Here is a 21,418-nt window from a genome sequence, read left to right as displayed (position 1 = left end):
CTGCCCTGGGCAGCCTGTTCCAATGCCTGAGCACCCTCTGGGGAAGGAATTGTTCCTCAGCTCTATCTAAACCTCCCCTGGTGCAGCTTGAGGCCGTTTCCCCTTGTCCCATCCCTTGTTCCTTGGGAGCAGAGCCCAGCCCCTCCTGGCTCCATCCTCCTGTCAGGCAGTTGTAGGGAGCGATAAGGCCCCCCCTGAGCCTTCTCTTCTCCAGACTGAACCCCCGGGTCCCTCAGCCGTTCCCCATCACACTTGTGCTCCAGGCCCTGCACCATTATATATAATAGTATGAGAATATTAGTATATATTTTACATCTATAATTCGTACCTCTAAGGTTCAGGCTCAACACCCATTAACCTGGAGCACACGCCTTTTATTAATTTACTTATTGCCAAGATAAAAGTAATTTTCAGGGGTTTATTTGGTTTTGGTTTCATGGGGGTTGTTGCTGCTGTTCTCCCCATGCCCACTGAGCTCGGGGCTTTCAGCGGCCTCAAAAACAGCCTGGAGAGGAGGAGAGGGTGGGTTTCACCTCAGCGTAATCCACATGGAGCAGCTCCTCATCTGTCTGATGGCCGAGAGCCCTGCTGTGCCCCACAGCACCCACCCAACGACACAGTACTGGGAGGTGCAAGTGGTGGTGTGCGACCTCGGTGCCACTACAGGAGCCGTGCTTCTGGAAAAAAATCAAATCAAAATCAATTCAACCCCCAACCTCATTATATTCTGAAAGACATCAAAATCCAGGTAAAGCCTCATCTGAAATCTCAACATGCTCTGGTTTCTATAGGTAGCATTAGCTTTCTCTGTGGAGCTTTAAGAAGCTTTCTTTCTGCACCACACAGTGTGGCTGCAGGGTTGAGGGTTGTGTTCCCCCACTCTCGCCTCTCTGGTGAGAAAAGGCTTTGCTCACTGAGCCTTTTCTGTTAGTTCATCCTATTAAAGCTCCTCGCTTTGTTGTCCTCTAAACCCTCTGCAACGCCTCTGCAGTTTTCAGCCAGCTTAGTGAAAAGCAGAACTTCACCCTGTGTCATTAAAGAGCCCTGGCCCTTTATCCACAAATGAACCATTTCAAGTTAGAAGATGCAGTGTTCCTTCACTATCGCCTCAGTTGTGGGGGCAAGATCTTCTCCTTCACCCCTACATTAGTTATGAGAAGAATAAAATCCAACCACTTTTGCATGGGAAGTGGACAGCCCCTGAGGTGAAAGTTAACTTTTATTTAAGCACCATCTGCAGTATGATGTATAAAACCAGGGAGAAAGCTGATAAAATGCAAAATGTATTGAATTTCTAGAGGGGGGTGGGGAGTGCTTTATGGAGCAGAGTTGTCATCTGCTCTGAAGTAACTTCTCTGTGCATAAAAGGTTTGTTCAAAAGGTGCATCGACCAAATAACCCTGATCAGAGTGAGAAACGATGCACTCGCTACAAGCGATTTCTTATCTTGTGCCTAAACCAGCAGTAGGAGTGGGAGTTGGGGTGGGAATCAAAAGCATCTCAAAGTGCCTTGCCTTCAGGAAGGGGCTCACGTGTTCTTTCTGCAGCTGGCATCTGAATGGTCACCAGATTAGAAGGAATCGTTAAGTTATAGTTGTGTCTTCCCTGAAAGCAAGAAAGATAACAGTGCAGACCTTGGCGAGTCGGTTCTCAGTACCAGCACCTCTTCAGGGTGTGCTTTTCAGCTGAGATCTCGGTCCTGCTTCCAAGCGCTAGGACGGAGTTGCACAAATTGCTAAGAATTATTTCTTTTTCTCCCACTTAAGAGTAACTGTGATGCTCCAGCATCCAGTTTCTCACAGCACAAGGAAACATTGTAGGTAGCTGGACAATAAACAACCTGGCAGATCATCCCCCATATTCAAAATGCCACAGATAACAGCTCTTTGAATAGCACTACAACATTCACAATACTCACTTGTAAAACATTCTTGCCTTGGTATTCTGTACATAGCTTTGTGGGAAGGGGAGAATTCAGGAGACCCTGCCCAGAGTTGCTCAGGAAAGAACTGCAGATCTAGTGAGTTCACAAGTGAAAATCCTCAGCTTTGCATCTGCATTACCATGTATTTGTGTCTGTATTCCTTCACTTCAAGTGGAAAATATCAGGCTACAGTCCAACATCCCCCCCATCCCAAAGTGTCCCTGAAATCTGCTCTCCCATACACTCTCAGCCACAAGCCACAGTTGTCACATCATGAAAGTTGTTACTGTGCTTTCCCTGTAACCATATAAATTCTATTCCTATTGCAATTCACGTCCCCACTTTCTATATACAATTGTAGGTGCTCAATATGGGCAAGAATTCATCTGAGGCAGTATTCCAGCAATTTACACCAGTGTCCTGCTAAGTCAAGAAGTCTTGGCTTATGCCAAGTATATCTATGCTTAAGAGAGCACAGATACGTTTAGCAGACAGCTCAGGCCAGCACCAGAAAGTGTCAGCTGTCAACTAGGATTCCAACTACAGATTTATCCCAGATAGCGATACTATGATCCATGATTTCACAGAGCCTAGACCTTGTATCAGGTTTCCATTATGCAGCTACTAAACTAGGCTTGGTGGAAGTCTCGCGGAGGGCTCGGCTTTATTAGCACTTTTCCATGCTGGAGCATTCCCGGGTGTGGCTGATGAGATTTCCTGCCTTTTTTGTCCCATGGAGACAGCACAGAGTGTCCAAGTGCAAGGAAATGGTTCCTGCTGTACTCCTGTGTGTGATGTTTTCCTGCAGGGGAGGAGAGGTGGCTGTGCTGAGTGTTGCTTGGTGGGGTTTTGTTTGGAGGCTGCTGCTTTGATGCAAGTGCCCTCAGGTTTTGTGGATGAGCAGAGACACAAGGAATGTGTCAGCCTTTTCCTGCACTGGAGGGTTCTTAACTTTTTAATTCCCTTCAGGCGATCACATATATCTACACTATCTCTGTTTCCAATTTTAAAAAACAACCACTTTTGGGGGGTATTAATATCTTCATTTCTATTAGATGCTTGAGTTTCAGGGTTCTGGAGGCACTTACTTATACAGAAAACTTGTACAGGAATAAGCTTGCTGTACTCTATGTTCTTGTATTTAGCTCCTGTGTGCAGAGTGAATGAGATTACTGTTCCATTATTATAGAAAATCCTATGCATAGAGTAATGACTGAAGGTCTTGACTCTGTGATTTTTGCAGACCGTCTGAAAAAGAAATCAGGCTCTATGAGAATAAATGAGATGATAGTGAAGCAGCAAACACTTTCCATCTGTAACTGCAAAGATGGGACTAGAAAAGTCTGTGAAAGCAAATTATAGTGACTGAACTTAGATGGATTTTGTTTGTTTCTTAAATCATGGGAGGTTCAGTTGTAGTTGGATTCATTTTGTTTTCCAAGAAAAACGGTATGGGAATTACCGAAATACGTGTTCTCCTGGGGAATTTCAGAACCCTATGAATGACAAAGCCCATCCTCAGGGAGTTTCCAGCCCTTCAGAGCTAAGTAGGTTCCACAGAACTGGTGTACTCACCCACATGTTTGGGTGCTTTGTCAATCCGACCCCTTTTACAACGCATATTAATACCTCAGCCCATCTAAAATGCAATCAGTGTTGAGATCTTCCAAGCCAAATCAGGAACTAGGAAATGTTACAGTTGGGCAATGCCAATATCTCTTAGTTGACAGAGTAAGCGAAGGATGGAGAACAGTGTGTTTGTGTTTTTATGTCCCCAAGGTTTAGTTCTGGCTGCCTTCTGCTGTACAGCAAGCCAAAGGTTTGCTCCTACTGAGCTGTCTGTAGGGTGTTTTGGCTGCAGCTCTTCTGTTGCCCAGTACTCACCCAGCCATACCTGGATCTCACAGTGTCATACCTGGTCACGGAGTTGCCAGGGGAGCGAGAGACAGATTTGATGATCATTTTCCATCCCTGTTCTGTTCCTTATGCTGGAAGAACAGGGAGGAAAAAGAACATCAGCCGGAGTGCTGGGTTACTCAGGGTAATTCAGCCTATTTTATTTCATGTAGACACTAGGAATAATGCACCTTTTCACTTCTCAGTTTACTCTGCCCATTTGTCACACGGCCAACACCAGGACAAAGCCACATGCCCTTTTGGTGCACACAGAAGGCAGTCCAGGGCCTGGGAATGGTGCTGTCTACATCCACACTTCCAAACCAGGCACTGGTCATCTGACCTGTCTGCTGGTGTATGGTGCTCCATGGCCATGGCCAAGTAACTGCAGAGTTGCCCCTTAGGAAGTGGAGAACAGTACAAATGGCCGGTCTTTTATTCCTTTTCCCCAGCAGGAACCCCTGCTTTTATTATTGTTATTACTTTATTACAGTTATTGTTCTCTGTCTGAATCTTGTCCACATGCCTAGATGTGGCCTGTCTGTGGAGGAAATAGATTTCAGTCATCATGCTCGAGAGCACAGGAAATGCTTCCCATGGCCCTATGCCACACTGGTGTTCGCATTTCTTTTATTGCCTCAATTACGTAGGGCTTTGAGTTCCCCACCAAAATGGGCCTCCCATCACACAGGCACCTCCAGAGGGAAAACAGTCATTTCCCACTAAGGCTTGCAGTGCAGTTCCAGGGGATAGATAAGCGAGGGATACAGAAACAAAGGCAAAGCAAAGGGAAGTGACTCACCTGTGGACTATCAGCCTGGAATACAGACAGAATGGTCAGGAGGGGTCAGTGACACAGCCATGCTGTGACATAGCTCATCCCTTGTCACAGGATCTCAGACACACGTGGACAAACAACCTTAATGCCCGTAAGGCTTTAAGAGTGGAAAGGCCCTTGTCCTTTGGATATAAACACCCCTGCAAATTCAGACATCCCTGTACAGCGCCTTTATTTTCTCACTGTAGCACATTGAGGGCTTAACTTGGGCTTTCATGGTTTCTATACTTCTGGTGCTCTGCACAGGAGTGACTTTATCCCTGGGACAAAGCAGTGCTTTCCCTCATGACTGTCAGCACCCACCATAAGCCACCGCTGCCCAAACGAAGGCCTGAGCCAAGAGAAACTTTATCTTGTGCGCAAATCCAGAGCTGACATTTTTTCCAGCCCTGATCAGGTCACACATTAAAAGCCTAGGAAGTGAGCACACATGAAATCATCCCTTCCGTACAGGCAGACAGATGGAGAGAAATTCCAGCCTGTTTCCAGTCTTTTGTCTTCAGGGCAGTTTTGGAATTTCCTTCAGGAAGTGAGGTTACGACCCAGGGCCTTCCTCGGTGAGCAGGCTCCCGTTTCCCACAGTAAACCTTGCGCAGCGATGACATACAGTACAAGAAGGTGAGCTTTATCTTCACACTCCAACTGCATCCTGTATGAGGTCCATGGAGCTTTAAAGTAACACTGGGAGGGAATGGCTGCAGCAGAGGAAATGGAAGCCAAGCCTATGGAAGAAGTAACGCAGCACCTATTCAACTACAGCAGCTACGGTCTTCACTGGTGGATCAAATGCAGCCGCAGTGGTTACAGAGCTGAGGCCACCATTCTGAGTTTCATAAACTTCCTTGATGCTTGCAGTGAGTTAAGAATTAAACTGAGTAATTGCATTAGTGATGTAAGTGAATTATTTCATTTATTCTACTCTAAACATTCAGGGTAAAATCGGCAGACGTCTGGGTGGTCTTCAGTTTGTTCTTCATTATCCTTTGGAGAAGAATCGCTCCTGTAGAGGTTCTTTTAATGGCATTTAATCAATATAGCACATGCTGCTGAAAAATTACATTCAAGCATTCATTTTGCATTGTACATGATCCTGTACCTGGGCATCACGCATCTTACATCCCTGCAGAATCAGCTTAATTGCAGCATGTACCAAAATCCAGTTCTTTCACTGACTTCTGCTAACAAGAAACCCTGCCAGGCAAGAAAGCCCCACAACAGCACGAAACTACCAGTAATCCAATACCAGAATCTTTACAAAAATCAGTTTATTAATGTTTAGAAGTCAATAAAGCTATGTGCAAATTGAACAATAAAAGTCAGAAACATTTTAAATACTATTTTTTTTTAACCAGAAAAATAAAAACCCAACAGTTTAATTGCACTGGAAATTTTACTACAAAGGCAATACATTTTCTTTACAAAATACCACTTCTAGGAACTGCCAGTAACTGTAAATCAGTCACTTGCTCTCAGCTATCCCAGATATACCACTTTTGTTATAGTAATACTCTAGGCACATGAAGACTCCTGCATCTTATTAACTTATTTACATTGTACACATTCAACTCCATTAGCACAGGTTAGAAAAACAGAGAAGTAAAAAGGATCCTGTAAAACGTATACATTCAATTTAATGACAGGTACTTCTTCCATGAACTGACAAAATACACCGTTGCTGAAATGATAAACATTAATTAAATGTGCCAAAATGTATTGCATTTTGTTATGGAAGTGCATTTATCTATAGCCATTTCACTTCAATTTTAATTTATTCTTCTGAAAGCCACGATACTCTTTCCAGATCTTTTCCTTTGGAAAGAATACGAACCTGACACTGAAACACCCCTTCAGCTTTTAACTCTTCTTTCTCAGGCAAAAAACCCTGCTGTTGTCAATTGTATCTTCTACTATTAGATTCACCTTCAGTCATATTAAAGAGAAATGACCTTTAGTTCTACCTTGCATTTGTCAGGATAATGCAGTTTATTTAATGCTACAGAATAACAAGGCAGTCAACATATGGGGCCAAATGCTGCTCTGAGCTACTCCATTAAATCCAATGCAGTCAGTGGAATTGTACAGGTGAAAGTAACTGCTGGCTCCCGGTCTGCAAATGTAATATGGGCTGACAGCAAAAATTCACAGCTATGATCTGGCTAAATAAAACCCCAACAGCTTTGGACTCTGCAAATAACACCTTATGAACTAAAACCTCTGGAAAGTGATGCCAAATTACAGCTGTACGCAGCCTAAGTTATTTTTGTGTGCTCTTGTTTCTTGTTATGCGCTAATCAAACACTTTTGACTGACTATGCCAGAGCCACCACTAGATTCAGCACAGAAAGACCTTTGTGTCAGTGGTTTGCTGCAAGTAAAGGAGAAATAACTTCACATTCTTCTCACATGGGGGAAAAAACCAAGACAGATTCATTCTCCCTTTCCCTCCTCCCCCTCTCCTTTTCTCCCACACACACCAGGCATCATTTCACCAAGGCATCAGTCTTTCAGAGTTACTAAGGAGACTTCAGGCTACGAATGCGCCCGACAGTCCTGAGCTGCCTCAGTGCAAAGACAAAACATGCTCCAGGGAAAAGAGATTTTCAAGCCAGAACAGTCTGTCCCATTTCTTGACCTCCAGCCTTGCAAGTGCACTGTTTGCCTCGCTAGAACTAATGCTACTCGCTCACTTAGCTCAACGCTGCCGCCACGAGCAGGAGGCCTCTCAGCTCCCCCATCTCAGAGAACAGCTCTGAAATACACCCCCATAGTTACTCCTAAGAAGATGAGGTAACATTGCCTGAAGACATGATGGTTTCAGGATGGTCCCCTTCCTCCTTCTGCGGGTGGGAGGAGTTGTCAGACTTACTCCGACTGAACTCCATCCCTCCAATGATGGGCCTTTTGAATTTGGTCCCGGAATCTGCCGGGGGACATTTGCAGCAGCACAGAATCTTAATGAAAGCCCTCCGCATCTCTTTGTTTGTCAAGGTGTAGATGATAGGGTTTGTGGCTGAATTGAGCACGGCCAGTACTAAGAAATACTCTGCTTTGTAGAGGATCGGGCAGGACTTCACTTTACACCCCACATCCAGTAAAAGCAGGATGAACAAGGGAGCCCAGCAGACGATGAAGGCACTCAGGACTATGATCACTGTCTTGAGCAAGGCCAGTGACTTCTCTGAGCTCCTGGTAGCTTTGGTAATGTTTTTCCGAAATGTCAGTCTGCGGCTCCTAGTCCTCACCATGGAGTAGATCCTGCAATAGAGGACGACAATAGATAACAAAAGGCCGGTGAAAACAGTGGTGCAAAAGAGAATATAGTGCTTGTGGTAGAGGGGCAGCACGGTGGAGCAGTTGGACAGGAGGTTGATGCAGTTCCAGCCCATGATCGGGAGTCCCCCAAGGATCACAGAGATAACCCAGCAAGCACTGATGAGCAAGAAGGAGCGGAAGCTGTTGCTGCCATTATGGAGTTTCATCTTCAGCATAGTGATGTATCTCTCAATGGCAATGGCTAACAAGCTGAACACAGAAGCTGACAAGGCAACAAACATGCTGCCTTCCCTTACAAACCACTGGGAGGGAGTGAGGCTATACGTTTTGTGTCCAGATAGCAGGAGGTTGGCAGTGTAGGCCACGCCAGCCAGCAAGTCTGAAAGAGCCAAATTCCCAATGAAATAGTACATGGGTCTGTGAAACTTCTTGGTTTTCCAGATGGTGAGCAAGACAAAAATGTTCTCCAAGATTATAAAGCAGCAAATGATGATAAAAACCACCGACGTCACTTTTATTCCACTGTCCGCATTCTCATTTAGCTTTCCTGTGTAATTATAGTGCTCTTTGATGACATAGTTGACATCGGTGTTGGCGAGGTTGCTGACGACCTTCAACGGCGCTGTGGTGCCAAAGCTCATGGTGATGCCGAGTGCGATCCTGGCCCCGCAGCTGGCCCCGAACTGCTGCACAGCCTCAGAACCAGCAGCCCTGGCAACAGGAGACACACAGGTTAACAGGGGCCGGCAAATAAGGCAATAAATGATACAGGTTTATCACCTGCTTGCCCAGTTGTAGATCAGAGTAACAAATGTATTCATGCGGGAATTGCTTTTGTTCGGCTGCTAAAAAAAATAGACTTACAAGGTGATTTAGGACTATTGAATAGGTCAATGAAACACAAAAAGTCCTGCCACACAGAGACAAGCAGGAAAATGCAGGGACTGCGTTATGGGACTTATACCAACATGAAAGAGCTCAAAGCTCCCCAGCAAGAAGTTTGAGTGAATCTTTTTCTTCAGTAGGAAACACACCTTGTAATATGACAGCAGAGATTCAGAAAGGGAAAGGCTTTGATTTGATTGAACTGCAAATGTGTGAAAGCCTGCTCAGGAATTAACCTGTGTTTCCTCCGTTAGTGAAGTCTTGACTGTGCTCTGGAAGGGGCAACTCTGCCATTTACTGATGCCACCTCAGTGGCAAATTCACTGATGGATATATATAAGCAAAAGATCATCTCAAAGCTGTAAAGTGGAAAGGAGTGTCTTTGCTAACTAAAAGAACATACTTTACATGGAAACAAGTTTAGAAAAGTCAAGAAAAAAGATGTAAATAAGCCAGGTAGCAAGCCCTTTCTGTGGGTCTGGAACAAAGAACAGCAAAAGAAAGCACTTTGCAGCTCAGTAATTAGCATTGCAAACTTCTGAAACGTGCATAATGAAGGAGTACAGCTACGGAGGAAACTCCCTTTACACATGAACACGTTCTAGTGGACATTTAAAGAGAACTAAAGATGTGAAATCTCGCAAGAACAGGTAGAGTTGTTAAATCACAGCCCAAGCGGGGTAAAGCAGGAGATACAAGCCTGAACCCACACCGGTCCAGCACCGCTCCCGGTCTGCTGCCTGCACCGCTCCTGTCCCGCACCTCGCACTGCTCCCGGGCTCCAACGCGCACTCTCCTCTCCCGCCGCGCTCCTGTTCCGCACCCCGCACCGCTCCCGGGCTCACACCCGCACCGCTTCCCAACTGCGCCTCGCACTGCTCACACCGCTCCCGTTTATAGAGCCCACGGGTCCCGCTCTGCCCGCCTGCGCGGGACGCAGCCCCAGGCCGGGCTCGGCAGGTACCGCGCAGCCCTCCCACCTCTTTTGCTCCACGAGCGGCGGTGCGCGAACCCCCGAGCCTCACCTCGCTCAAGCGCGGCGCGGAGCCCCCGCCGGCACTGCGCATCTTGCGCGTCCCCTGAGCAACTCCCGCTGCTGGGCCGGGGGCTCGCTGGTTTTAGTGCTCGTGCGGCGGCCGCTCCCCACCCCGCTCCCTTCTAACTCCTCCCTGCGGGGCGGCTCGTCCGACGGCCCTTCGCGCCGGGACCCGCCCCGTGGCCGGGAGCAGGCAGGAGCGCGAGCCGGGGATGCCGCAGGGCATCGCCCCCAGCCCCTCTCGCTTCCTGCTCCTAGCAGGAGCCACAGGGATAAGGCCAAAGCAAGGCTCCCCAGAACCGCCGCCACCCTCGCTCCCGAGGGACGGTGTAAGCAGTGCTTAAGGAAACACCTGGAAGAGGCTCCTCCCCATCCGCACGGTTCAGGCCGGGGCCGGGAAGAGGAGCGCGTTCGCTCGCGGGTCCCCGGAGCCCGCAGGAGCCCGGGGGTACCGGGGGGAGGAGGGGGGCATAGGGCAGGGACTCACCCCATGACACCGTCAAACATCACCACGGGTTGGCGTTCCCATGTGCAAAACGCATCTTCCACTGTTTCGAGAGTGCTGTTAAGAAACCCACGTGTTTGAAAAGACAAAGAAAAGTTTTAAAGTTGTTTGTCAAACCAAAGTTGGCAATGACAGCTACTTAAGCACTGAGACTACAGAAACTAAGAAGTGAGCTTAGGGTTTATGATTTCTTTTCAAACTTTTGGAAGACACCCCCCCCCCCAGTGTACATGAAAGGCTAACTCCAGTGGCAGTCTGTTGTGTTTACTGCACAATTTCTCCTCTTCCTTCCTTGCTCTGTTCTCTATAACTCCATTTCAAATTGCAATGCAAAAGAATGTCACAACAGAGCAGAGCTCACTGTATTAGGTCTTTTGGATCACGTCGCATCGCACCATAAGCAGTAGCAGTTTTTGGCTTTGACGGTGAGAGTAACTTTACCCTCAGGAAGGGTGTCCCTCTCTTTATTTATGCTAATAGTCACGCTTCAATTGCTCCACGCCTCTCCCGGAATGACTCAGATAAATGACACTGGCAAACAGACATTTACCCTGCCACCACAAAGCTAGAAACTTGAAAAGATATTCAGCCTCCTGTGAGCCTGGGAGGAAAGCACAGCCGTTAAATTACAACTGTCAGAAGGGGCATGCCAGATAAATCATGCCTGAGGTTGACATATGCATCCCCTGCAACTGCCTGACGTACCCTAGATAGTTCAAGCTTCCCCCCTTATTTACCTAATTGATAGAAAATACTAACTAAAGGTGCATTCATTAGGCATTTTCCTCTAGGAAATAATTCTTACCATTTCAAGCATCAGGAACACATTAAAGGAACATGCTTTAATTAAAAAGGATAGAGTGACTCAGGGTTTCAGTAGTCAGATGTACAGGCTTTCATGTTTAGGTTATTGGTTAACCAGCTGTGAGGGCTCCAACTCCGGGATGGGACATCTAACTACTTATTTGTTAGAGGCTGTGCAAAATACCTGGGCAATTTCAGTTCCACTCCAAACACTTAGGTGTTTGTATCACAACGAGCATCATTAAAATTAGCTGGCCACACACATTTGTAGCCCTCTTGACATCTCAGCAGAGACGGAGCTGAAATGCAGCTTCATCCTTGTCAGGGAAATGAAGCCCCATCAACTGGATTTGCACTGAAGGCTCTCCAAAACCTCAGAGAAGACAGGTTAGCACGTGGCTTGGCTGCGCAGGTTCCAGCCTGCTTACAAGGGCTGAAACAAAACAGAGGGAAATTCAGGTTGGTCCAGCCACCTCTACCAAAAGTATGCTGGGGAGTGTTTAGTGAGGTGCTTTATACCAGGGCTATACCTCATCCCCACCAATAGAACAGGAACTCTTTCTTCAGTACCTCCCCACTGGCCACAGCTCGTGTTGAGGAAGCTCATCCTTCTGTGAAATACACCACAGAAATCCAACGTGTATACATGTCCTTTAAAAACTCAGCTCTGGAATTGCCTGTAGTAAGAACAAGGAGAAAGGACAAAGTCATTCATGCATTACTGCAAGAATAAGCCAAATGCAGGTCTGGGTGGAATGCGAGCAGGAGGGCTGAGCACTTCAGGGCACCAAAGCCATATTAACAGCCATCTGACCTGGGTAAACTGGTTAAAAGTGCTTCTGCAACGTGCCCACAAGCATAAAGAGGAAGACACTTTTGTTCACAGGCATCCTGAGTATGTATATGCCCTTATATACTTGTGTTTTAGGAGGAGTAGAAACTCGTGATTTGGGGTATAGCAAAAAAAAAAAAAAAAAAAACCAAAATAAAAATCATTTGTGACAACCAAAGTTCTTGTGGAATTTCCAGTAAGAACTCAGTGTGGTGGGGATTTCAGAAACCTGGTCAGTCCCAGGGCAATTTCCTTGCAGGAAAATGCTTTGATCTTGTCAGAAACAAAGTTGCAAGCTGTGGTCCTCCCAAAGGCTGTGTGCTCTGACACCATCAGAACAGCATCCTCTCTTAGTGCTAGCACTGCTGGCCAACTCACAGTTGCATCAGAGGAGTGTCTGAACATGATCCATCCTGAAAAGATGCAGAAAATCCCCTCAAAACACCTTATCAAAGGGTTCTTCTCCAACCTCTTCGTCTTCTGCAAAAATCCTTATACAAGCAAAAAGTACTTTTATTCATTCTGAGGCAACTTAGGCCACAAAGCAGAGCCATTACTCCCTGATGTACTAGGTCAAGACAGGAGATCCTTGAAACACTACAAACAGAATCAGTTTGCTCACCAGAAATTGAAACAGGGGAAGTTCAGGTTAGATATTAAGAAGTTCTTCCCTGTGAGGGTGGTGGACACTGGCACAGGGTGCCCAGAGAAGCTGTGGCTGCCCCATTCCTGGCAGTGTTCAAGGCCAGGTTGGACAGAGCCTTGGGTGACCTGGTCAAGTGTGAGGTGTCCCTGCCCATGGCAGGGGGTTGGAACTGGACGATCTTAGGGTGCCTTCCCCACCCAAACCACTCTGGGATTCTATGATTCTCTGAAAGTCCCAAGAGTGGCCTGCAGAATCCCCCAAAGTTCTCATGACTAGAAGAAATTTATAAAACACTGGTAACAAGTCAGATCCTGATTTCTGCCACAATCCCAGAACAAATATTCCATGTTTTGAGTATTTCTGATGATTTCCATGTCCTGCAGCATGCTCTTTATGTGCCTTTAAGTAACTAATACTCTTCAAAATTCATAAGAAAAGCAAAGAAAATTGTTCATATTGGTTCAAATGACACCTTCAATGATGTACACGCAGAGAGTAAAGTCTAAAGGAAATTATTTTATTCATCTGTTAACATAACAGTAAATACAAGCCACTGATTCTGATTTTTGATCGATATTTATTAGGTGCTCTCTGAGTACCCAGGAGAACAAATTAGATTTACTGCTCAGTTTAAAATGAATCAATGCTTCAGTTGCATCACTTCTGCAGTATAAGACCATCTGGGTTTAAATTATCCTTTCCACAGTGGATAGGTTAAAGGAATTGATTTTCTGTTGATACTCAGAGTGTTCAAAAATTCCAGATCCTCTCCCTTCAGATTAAAATACAAAACCTTGTTTGGAGGAAAAAAAAGAAAAAGAAGAGATGAGAACACTGCAAAGACTAAAGCAGACATCTGTTTGTATTAACAGTTTATATTTTAGGTGGTCTGGGTTTAAGTTCTTGATATTGATAATTAAATAGCTTTTTTCTTTGTTTTAAAAGGCTATCGTAATAAGTTTGCTGGATTCATTTCTGTGGGAATTTGGACTTCCTTTTTAGATCACTAAGCTGAGCATAACATTAGGAAAAGTTTAAGCCCAAGTGGAAAGCATTGAAGTAGTTGAGAAAGTGACATGCAATATGGGTAACATTGCACCCAAATCCATACCATGCTTTAACGTATCTAATCATGAGAGGTGTTTTCTTCGTATGTATTAAAATACATAGTTCTACAGTAACAAAACTGCATAATGCAACATTAGAAAACTTTCTGGAAGTTCATTTTTTATTCCAGTGATACGAATCCATCAACTAAAATCTTAATGCACATTTTCTGCTAAAGACATCAATGGACATGATAACTGAATTTAACATGCTGCTCTGAAGAAACACAAGTCTCAGATGGAAACTTTGCAATCATTTGGCAGATTACAGATTTTACTTATCTGCAATACTTGGGGGGGGGGGGGAGGGGAAGCAGTGAAATAACCATTTCCTGAAAACAAAACCAAACCGTAATTACCTGTGATCATTTTTCAGATGAATCAAAGGTATTTATATCATAGAATCATAGAACGGTTTGGGTTAGAAAGGACCTTAACATCATCTTGTTCCAACTCCCTGTCATTATATGCAGTTTCTAAGGCATTAATGATAATCACGCAAGGTCACAAATGATGTGATAGAAAATCATTTCATTAATACAACAACTCCACAAAATATGTATTTTTCAACATCAGGAAAGTGAATTTGTACCATAGTATATGTTTGACCTTGACACCAATGCTTCAGATTAATCTTCCTCCACCATTACCCAAAGCAAGTGATTTACTATAAATTCATTTTGGCAACACTATACTTACAGATATTCAATGGGATGAAACCAGGTCATGGACAACCATTAGGAAAGAATGAACACACAGAAGAAAGAAACAAACCTGGGAAAATCCCTACCTAATAATTTCTTCTCTCCTTATTACCAGGAAACTGTGAAAGTAATCGTACGCTTCCCTGCCTCCAAATTTCACAGCCAAGTTAGGAACCTAACACTAGTTCTATATCCTGGAATTTTGATGCCTCATCTAGAAAGTCCTGGAAATCTATTTTGCTGGAGGAAAAAAAAAAGAGCAACCATTAATACGATGATAATGCTCTTAATGCACTCTTGATTTTCCTATGAGTAGTTCAGCTACAGGATGTTTCTCTAAGGGCACTGGCTAGCAAAGCCACTACTAATATCATAAATATTCATCTCTGGCACAGTGATTGAGATCTGGTGTGATGGATCTATGCAAAGTTTCTTACAGAAGCACATCCCATAATGTTGGCCATGTCTGCAGTAGTTTACAGAGTGACATGTGTTCTATCACTGGGAAGTAGCATCAGCATCACTGATTTAAATTCATTTCAGGGTTTGTGCTCTTCTTCTCCCCCAGTGGGTAGTGGCACGATTTGGAGATAGTTCCTATGCTCTGGTCCCTTCAAAGTCATTACGATTTTATAATGTCCTGGCAGTTGCACTTAGTCCTGGGTGATGCTGCAAACACATCAAAGCAGCCATTCATAAAGACGAACAGTAACACTACATCATTTAGATCAGAAATGGAAGATCTGGTCACTGTAAGGCAGTGCAAATCCGCCACAGTTTCTTTCGAAAGAGCAGACATCTGAATGGAGGCTGCAAAGAGATGAAGTAAAGAAAAAGACGCAGCACAGCAACACAAGAAATGGCCAGAAGGTTGGCTTCTCTGTTATTTCCACCCAAGGCACTCAAGGCAGAGATGAGCTTCAAAGCTTTGGAAGGGTGGCAGTGTGGAAAGAGTGAACTGCTTGAACTCAGTTTCAGCAAGAGCTACTCCCTCTTATCCTACCTTCGAAAACAGCTTTCCTGTCAAGATAGTCCAGCACTGCTCTTTTGAAAAGAAAATCAGCTGCTGTTAACCACAGGGCAAGAAGAGGGGGTTTTCAGCAAATGGAACATAATGCAGTTTGCTTGGTTTGGTGGATTTGTACATTTATTGGTATTAGTTTCTTACCTATACACGGTGGGGAACAGCTGTAGTAAAGAGGCTTCTGCAGCCTGATTTAAGGAAGTTTCCCAAAGCATGCACTATACAAAACCATTCTGATTCTTTTCCAATTAAATGTTCTTCGGTGCCTCCATCTCCAGTAATAGACAAACTGAGAATCAGAAACAGGCAAGAAATAGGAGAGGGAGCCACTCCAAGTCAGACAGGAAGCTAGAGCTGCACAGAAAATAGCCTCACCCTTTCCACTGACTTTCAGTTTATTCTTTTCCTTTCCTTATTTGTTTCAAGAGTTCCCTTCCACTAAGAGCCACAGTGCTCCTGACTGCACTGAGGCAGGTAACACTGAGAAATTGTATCTTATTTTAACTAATGATTTATCACAATCAGATAGGAGTGCCCCTATCAGCCACTACCATCAGTGACCTGCATCAGATGGAAGATAAATTGTTTCTATTTTCAGGTGTGTTCCCTGCTCCTTTTGGCAAGATGATGGGTTACGCTGATAAAATGATGCACTGCTGTATCTTAAAAATGGACATGAAATAAACGTGAAAAAGCTTTCTCTCTAGAGAAAGTTTATCTTACAGAAATTGGGAAAAGAGGAGGAATTTCAGCCCATACAGTTCCAAGAACTAATTGGAAGGATGAATTCTGAGTTTAAAAGAAGAAATCTTTCAAAATGAGCACCTCCAGGCTAACTCACCAGAGAAGAAATAAAAATGGGGTTAAACTTCTTGGTTTTGTAAGTTCAGCACATTTAAATCCTTTGGTCTTCCAGGTTCTGCTTCTCCTATAGAACATCACTCCTCACTGCTACCCCTAAATCTCATTGCTGTTCACTTTCCAATTTCTTACTAGCCGTTGTGTTTCCCTATACTATGAGCAAAGTTGTCTGTACCTTAGAAATGTTCATTTGGATGAGGTGATGTGGACTTGTTCTTCAGCAACTTTTGCTTAGAAGAAAAACCACCTATGACAACGCTGATGTCAATTTAGCTGCAGAGAGGAGCGTAAAATACAAATCCACTGTCTTTACCTCTGCAATCTAATCAAAAGAGGATTTGCTCAATGATTCTAGATTAACTAACATGGTCTAATGCTTGTGAATGAGGTATTCAAAGGACGAGGCTCCAGTGACATATCCCAAGAACACAGGAGATAACACGGTTCCATTCTCTTTGGGCAGTTATAGCTTCTAGCAGAAAACAATGGCTAATAGTGATGGCACAATAAATGTGCATGTCACACCTGGGGGAAAGATAGCACGGGTCAGCTGAGTCCTGGCACTTCAAAAGCTTCTGTTGCCTCACTTACTCTTAACTTAGTACATAGTTAAAATTAAACTTGTCCATCGTCCTATAGCCACTACCTGGTAGCAAAGGAATTGCTAGGAAAGATCATAACCCTCCCCCGCCAAGAACCACCAACAAAAACCCCAACAAACTACAACCCAATCCCCAAAAACCAACAATAAATGAATCCTAACCAGAAAACTCCAACCCAAACAATCCACACCCCCCCCCCACCAAAAAAAAAAACCTTAAAAAAAAAAACCCAAAAGAGAAAAAAGACTTGAACCAACAAGTAAATCTGGGTATAGCTAGTAAGTATCAGATTAAAACTGTAACTTGCCACAACTGCTCCTTAAGAAGAATGCTTTTTTAGTAATCCTATTTCTATCTGATTATTCCTTTTAATATTCCTTGTGCTGCTTAGATACCATGATATAGACCAAAGAATATGCTGGCTCTTCCTACCAAGAGCAGATGCAGGCACAAAACCCATTGTGAAACTATTTGACACAGGCAACAATGAAAATCTATCAATAAATTAGGAAGCAATCCTCACTGTAGCCTTAAGTCATCTATATGGGGGATCAGCAAGAAAATCTGGCTTAATTCTGTTTAGCTCGGGTGATCAGTTAGAATTAAGCACAGAAAACCCAGAGCTGTTCTGACCAATATGAGACTTCTGGCCATGTAACTACTCCTAACTGACACTGGTTTTGTAATACTGAAGCCAGAATTCGCTAACATGCATCAAGAACTGGTTCATTTTGTATGCATCATTTGTGTTGGAAATAGTACATTGAAGTGATGTCTGTTTCTTTAGAGAGAACCTGAGGTAGAACTCCAAACTCTATGGAAGTCTTCACTGCCAAAAAGCCACACTGAGGGAATACTTAGCACGTGATTTACTTCTAGCTCTCCTTTTATGGATTTGGCTACACTGTGAAGCAAGGAGTCCCTCAACAGCACAGTAACAAGTCTTCTTCATCTTGCTGAGGTACTGCTCCATAAAATGACTTTTCAAAAGGAGGATTAGCTGATGACCACTGGTGGAAAGCTTTATTTGTCAGGGACTGTAGCAATAGAACAAGGGGTAGGTAATGGACTTAAACTGAAACAGGGGAAGTTCAGGTTAGATCTAAGGCACAAGCTCTTTTCAGTGAGGGTGCTGAGGCGCTGGCACAGAGTGCCCAGAGAAGCTGTGGCTGCCCCATCCCTGGCAGTGCTCAAGGTCAGGTTGGATGGGACTTGGAACAACCTGCTCTAGTGTGTCTTAGACACCACAAGTGGCATTCTCAGGTACCAAAGCACCTCAAGCTACAAGTCACACTTCTATGAAATACCCTTACTGTGGAGATAGTGTCAGATATTAATGAGTGCAGCATTTCATACAGGATCTTGTGTTTTAAATAAGTAATACATTAATGATTCCAGAGGCAAATCTAGACAAAACTTATTTACCAGGAAAAACTAGCCAACTATTCTGAGGAGCTATTATGAAAAAGGTAAGTTGTATTTTAGCTGATTTTATTTAGTTCCACTCTAAGGCCAAACAATGCAGGCTAGAATATACGACTGCTGTAAGTTACTTCTTGATAAAAAAATGAGGAGCTTTGTTTCACGATATGACTAAAGCAGAACAGCAGTGGGAAAACTCCCTCAGGAAGTCCACACACAATATAAATCACAGTCAGATTTTCCATACCTTTCTAGACACAGGAACTCCTAAAATATCAAACCAATGTGACTAGAAGTTGAATTATCAGCTGATAAAAGACTCTGCAGTCATATTTCTCAAACCAGATCTGTAAACTATATGTATCTATCTCTCCTACATATTTTATAAGGAAATGCAAGGAATGAGATTTCCTGGACAAACCCCAAATGAAAGCTAAACTAACTCTCACTAAAAGCTACACAAAATGCACCAGAATTGCCAGTAAGAGAAGAAGATCAGTAATAACAAAGATGCCTCTTAGACCTTGCTGCTCAACTCTTAGCCATGCAGATAGCTTATTTGTACATGGACTTCTTTGGAAAGGCTTCTACTCTGTTGTACCTACAGTCTAGTAAATAATATGCTTAGAACTCTCTCGGTCAAGGCCATTATTACACAGTAATATGCATAAAACCTGTTTTGTTGATGCTCTGATACTGCTAATTACAATGAGATTCTATTTTTGATAGAGATTTGCAGTACATTGTACAGTATAAATACTGTAATAATAATGGTATGAACCATTTCACCTATCTTTTTTTTCTTCAGACACTGTATCCCTCTAACAAGGCTCTTGGCAAATTATTTTGCACTTAACACCTGGCTGTACACTAGTAGGTAGCATTTTTTCTTATGTTTTTAAAGAAGGGCTATCTACTCAAGCTCTTTGCTTAAATGGCCTGACGCAGAGTCAGTGGCATAAATCTGAGGCTTTGCATGGGCTCCCATAAGCTATGGGTCAGGATCTGAGACAGACATGTAAGATCTCTGTACAAAATTGCTACACCCAAAAGTACTTTTTGTCTGTTGTCAACGTTAAGGATTTCAAATTCAGTTATCATTAACAGCAGCTATTCATCTTACAATTATATTGTTATTGTAACCTTCCTTGAATTTAAGTTACGTGCTCTGACTCACTGATCACTGACAAAGGAAAAAGCTCCAACCTTCATTCACACAACAAGGCTTGGATCCCAGGAAACATGTCTCTCATCATGCAGTCCATTGAGAACTTCAACATCGTCTTCTGCTATTGTAAAATCAAATACCTGTGGGAGTGCATATACAGTTAACATGAATATAGAGAGAATTAGGAGTGCTCCTGTTACTTAAACTGACCAAGACTTATTTATTTCCTTCTGGAAGTTCTTGTATTTTGTCACAGACAAATATTCTATTAAGCTGACAGGCTCCACTAGGTCCTCTGAGTCCATCCCTGGCACTGTTCAAGGCCACCCTGGATGGAGTCTTGGGTGACGTGGTTTAGTGCAAGGTGTCCCTGCCCAGGGCAAGGGGGTTGGAACTTTCCAACCCTATTCTATGATTCTATGATTTTTATTTGTAGACTCTGTTAAGATGGTTTTATAGTACTCTGGCCTCCGGCAATGGTCCAAGACAATGGTCGTATCAAAGCACTCCATATGGTTGCTGCCAGAGGTATATAAATGCCCTGACTGCAATCCCTCTGTAAGCCTGAGCTCTGTATTTCACTTACATCCCAATGTTCAGTGTTACAGTGGTTTTCCTCAGAACTTGAGCCAAAGAGAATTACTAGAAGGTATCAGGACATTCACAAAGCTAGCAAAGCAAAGGCTGTATCTATCTTTTCTAAGCGTACATAGACAAAACACTCATGGATCAGCTAATACAGATGCAGATACAGTGCTATAGTATCTCAGTACTAACTCAAACATGAAAGCAATCACCTCTCTTCATGCACAGGTTCTTACAGACACTGACTTCTCCTGTGGTGACACCTGCAACATGAATGACGGAGTCAGTGTTTTCTTAGCAGGTGCCTTACTCAGACATTATCGCTTCAGAGCTGAAGCTGCTTTAAGTTGGTCTGTTGCCTTTGTCAAAGCTCCTCCATACTCAAAAGATCCTGTGGAGCCTGAACTGCTGCCAGATGAGCTCCTCCCATCCTGTATTATCCAGCAACCACGGGCTGCTGGAATGACGCTTCTAGACAAACCTCAGTGCTCCAGCTTTTTAAACTCCAACCAGGACCAGTCACAGAACCAGAAATACTACATACTATACTATGCACTGGGGGCTTAGCAAGGTCCATGCTTTCACCAGTATAACTAGAGGTGGTACAGACTCAGGCCAACACACTGGCCGCGGGGAAAGAAAAAGCAAACAAAGGGAGATGTGCAGCATTTGACAACTCTCCCCTCCTCCTCTCCATCCTCAGTGTTTTAAATTCTGCTGCAATGCACTCCCTCAGTTGTGTGAAATGAATTGGTGGGCCCATAGAATAAATGCTGTAAAACACAGAATTAATGTGGATTTAAAATACCACTGGGGAAAAGAGAACAATTAAAGAAAAAATATATATAAAATAACTTAAAATAAAATAGTATAAAATGGATATGGAAGGATTTTTCACCTAGTTTTGTTCTCTGCTCTGGTTCACAATGCAGTGCCACAAAGAGCTGTGCTTGTACCACAGAAGGCAGTGTGCATGTCAAGTTAAACAGGAGCTATATAAACAGCTCATTACACGTATGCTGATTTACACCTACACACACACACAGAGTGCTTTAACTAGCAGACAGAGGCTTCATATCTTCTTGCAAAGTTTCTTCCTGATTTGCTGAACAGTTCATATCCCTGTGGTAATTTGGAAGTAACAATAAGGTGGCTGTGGTTTCCCCTCCCCCAAAAAAAGCACACTTTCAGCTTAGAGAGTTGGAGAGAAAAAACAAGTGATGAATTACAAACATTCCTTCGAGTAGGAGGAAGAAGGGAGAGGAAGAGTTAGCTCTGGCAGGACTGCCATTTCCTTAGGAAGTCTT

The 21,418-nt window shown here is 43.8% G+C and overlaps 2 protein-coding genes and 1 long non-coding RNA gene across 12 annotated transcripts in view; all 3 read right to left on the bottom strand.

Annotated features, from left to right (window-relative positions):
* Positions 1-404: 404 nt before the first annotated feature.
* LOC136009602 (uncharacterized) lies at positions 405-3,322 on the bottom strand. Its single transcript, XR_010610598.1, has 2 exons — positions 1,515-3,322; positions 405-677 (listed from the first exon to the last, which is right to left on the bottom strand). It is a non-coding gene; the product is annotated as an uncharacterized LOC136009602 (long non-coding RNA).
* A 2,584-nt stretch (positions 3,323-5,906) lies between these two features.
* Positions 5,907-11,834, bottom strand: S1PR1 (sphingosine-1-phosphate receptor 1). 7 transcript variants are annotated; one of them, XM_065669564.1, is made up of 4 exons: positions 11,692-11,834; positions 10,719-11,594; positions 10,340-10,414; positions 5,907-8,642 (listed from the first exon to the last, which is right to left on the bottom strand). In XM_065669564.1, exons 2-4 carry the CDS (start codon positions 10,745-10,747, stop codon positions 7,433-7,435), a joined length of 1,314 nt encoding a protein of 437 aa, XP_065525636.1. In that variant the 5' UTR covers positions 10,748-11,594; positions 11,692-11,834; the 3' UTR covers positions 5,907-7,432. The 7 variants fall into 7 exon arrangements, with proteins under 7 accessions (XP_065525636.1, XP_065525639.1, XP_065525638.1 ...); XM_065669567.1 differs by having other exon boundaries at positions 11,346-11,594; XM_065669566.1 differs by having other exon boundaries at positions 11,732-11,831.
* Positions 11,835-13,345: 1,511 nt separating this feature from the next.
* The window catches only part of LOC136009601 (uncharacterized oxidoreductase ZK1290.5-like), a 50,528-nt gene continuing 42,455 nt past the window's right edge, over positions 13,346-21,418 (bottom strand). Inside the window, exons 7-8 of one of the 4 annotated variants that reach the window (XM_065669572.1) lie at positions 19,565-19,666; positions 13,346-13,432 (exon numbers count right to left, since the gene is read on the bottom strand). In XM_065669572.1, coding sequence (XP_065525644.1) covers positions 19,571-19,666 — 96 coding nt within the window. In that variant the 3' untranslated portion in view covers positions 13,346-13,432; positions 19,565-19,570. Of the gene's footprint in view, positions 13,433-13,508; positions 16,860-19,535; positions 19,667-20,323; positions 20,375-21,418 lie in introns of those variants that run through there. The other 3 variants (XM_065669574.1, XM_065669573.1, XM_065669575.1) reach the window with 3 other exon arrangements.

This window comes from Lathamus discolor, chromosome 3, assembly GCF_037157495.1.
Source record: "Lathamus discolor isolate bLatDis1 chromosome 3, bLatDis1.hap1, whole genome shotgun sequence".
Lineage (NCBI taxonomy): Eukaryota > Metazoa > Chordata > Aves > Psittaciformes > Psittacidae > Lathamus > Lathamus discolor.
This window is presented reverse-complemented; position numbering and strand designations above follow the sequence as displayed.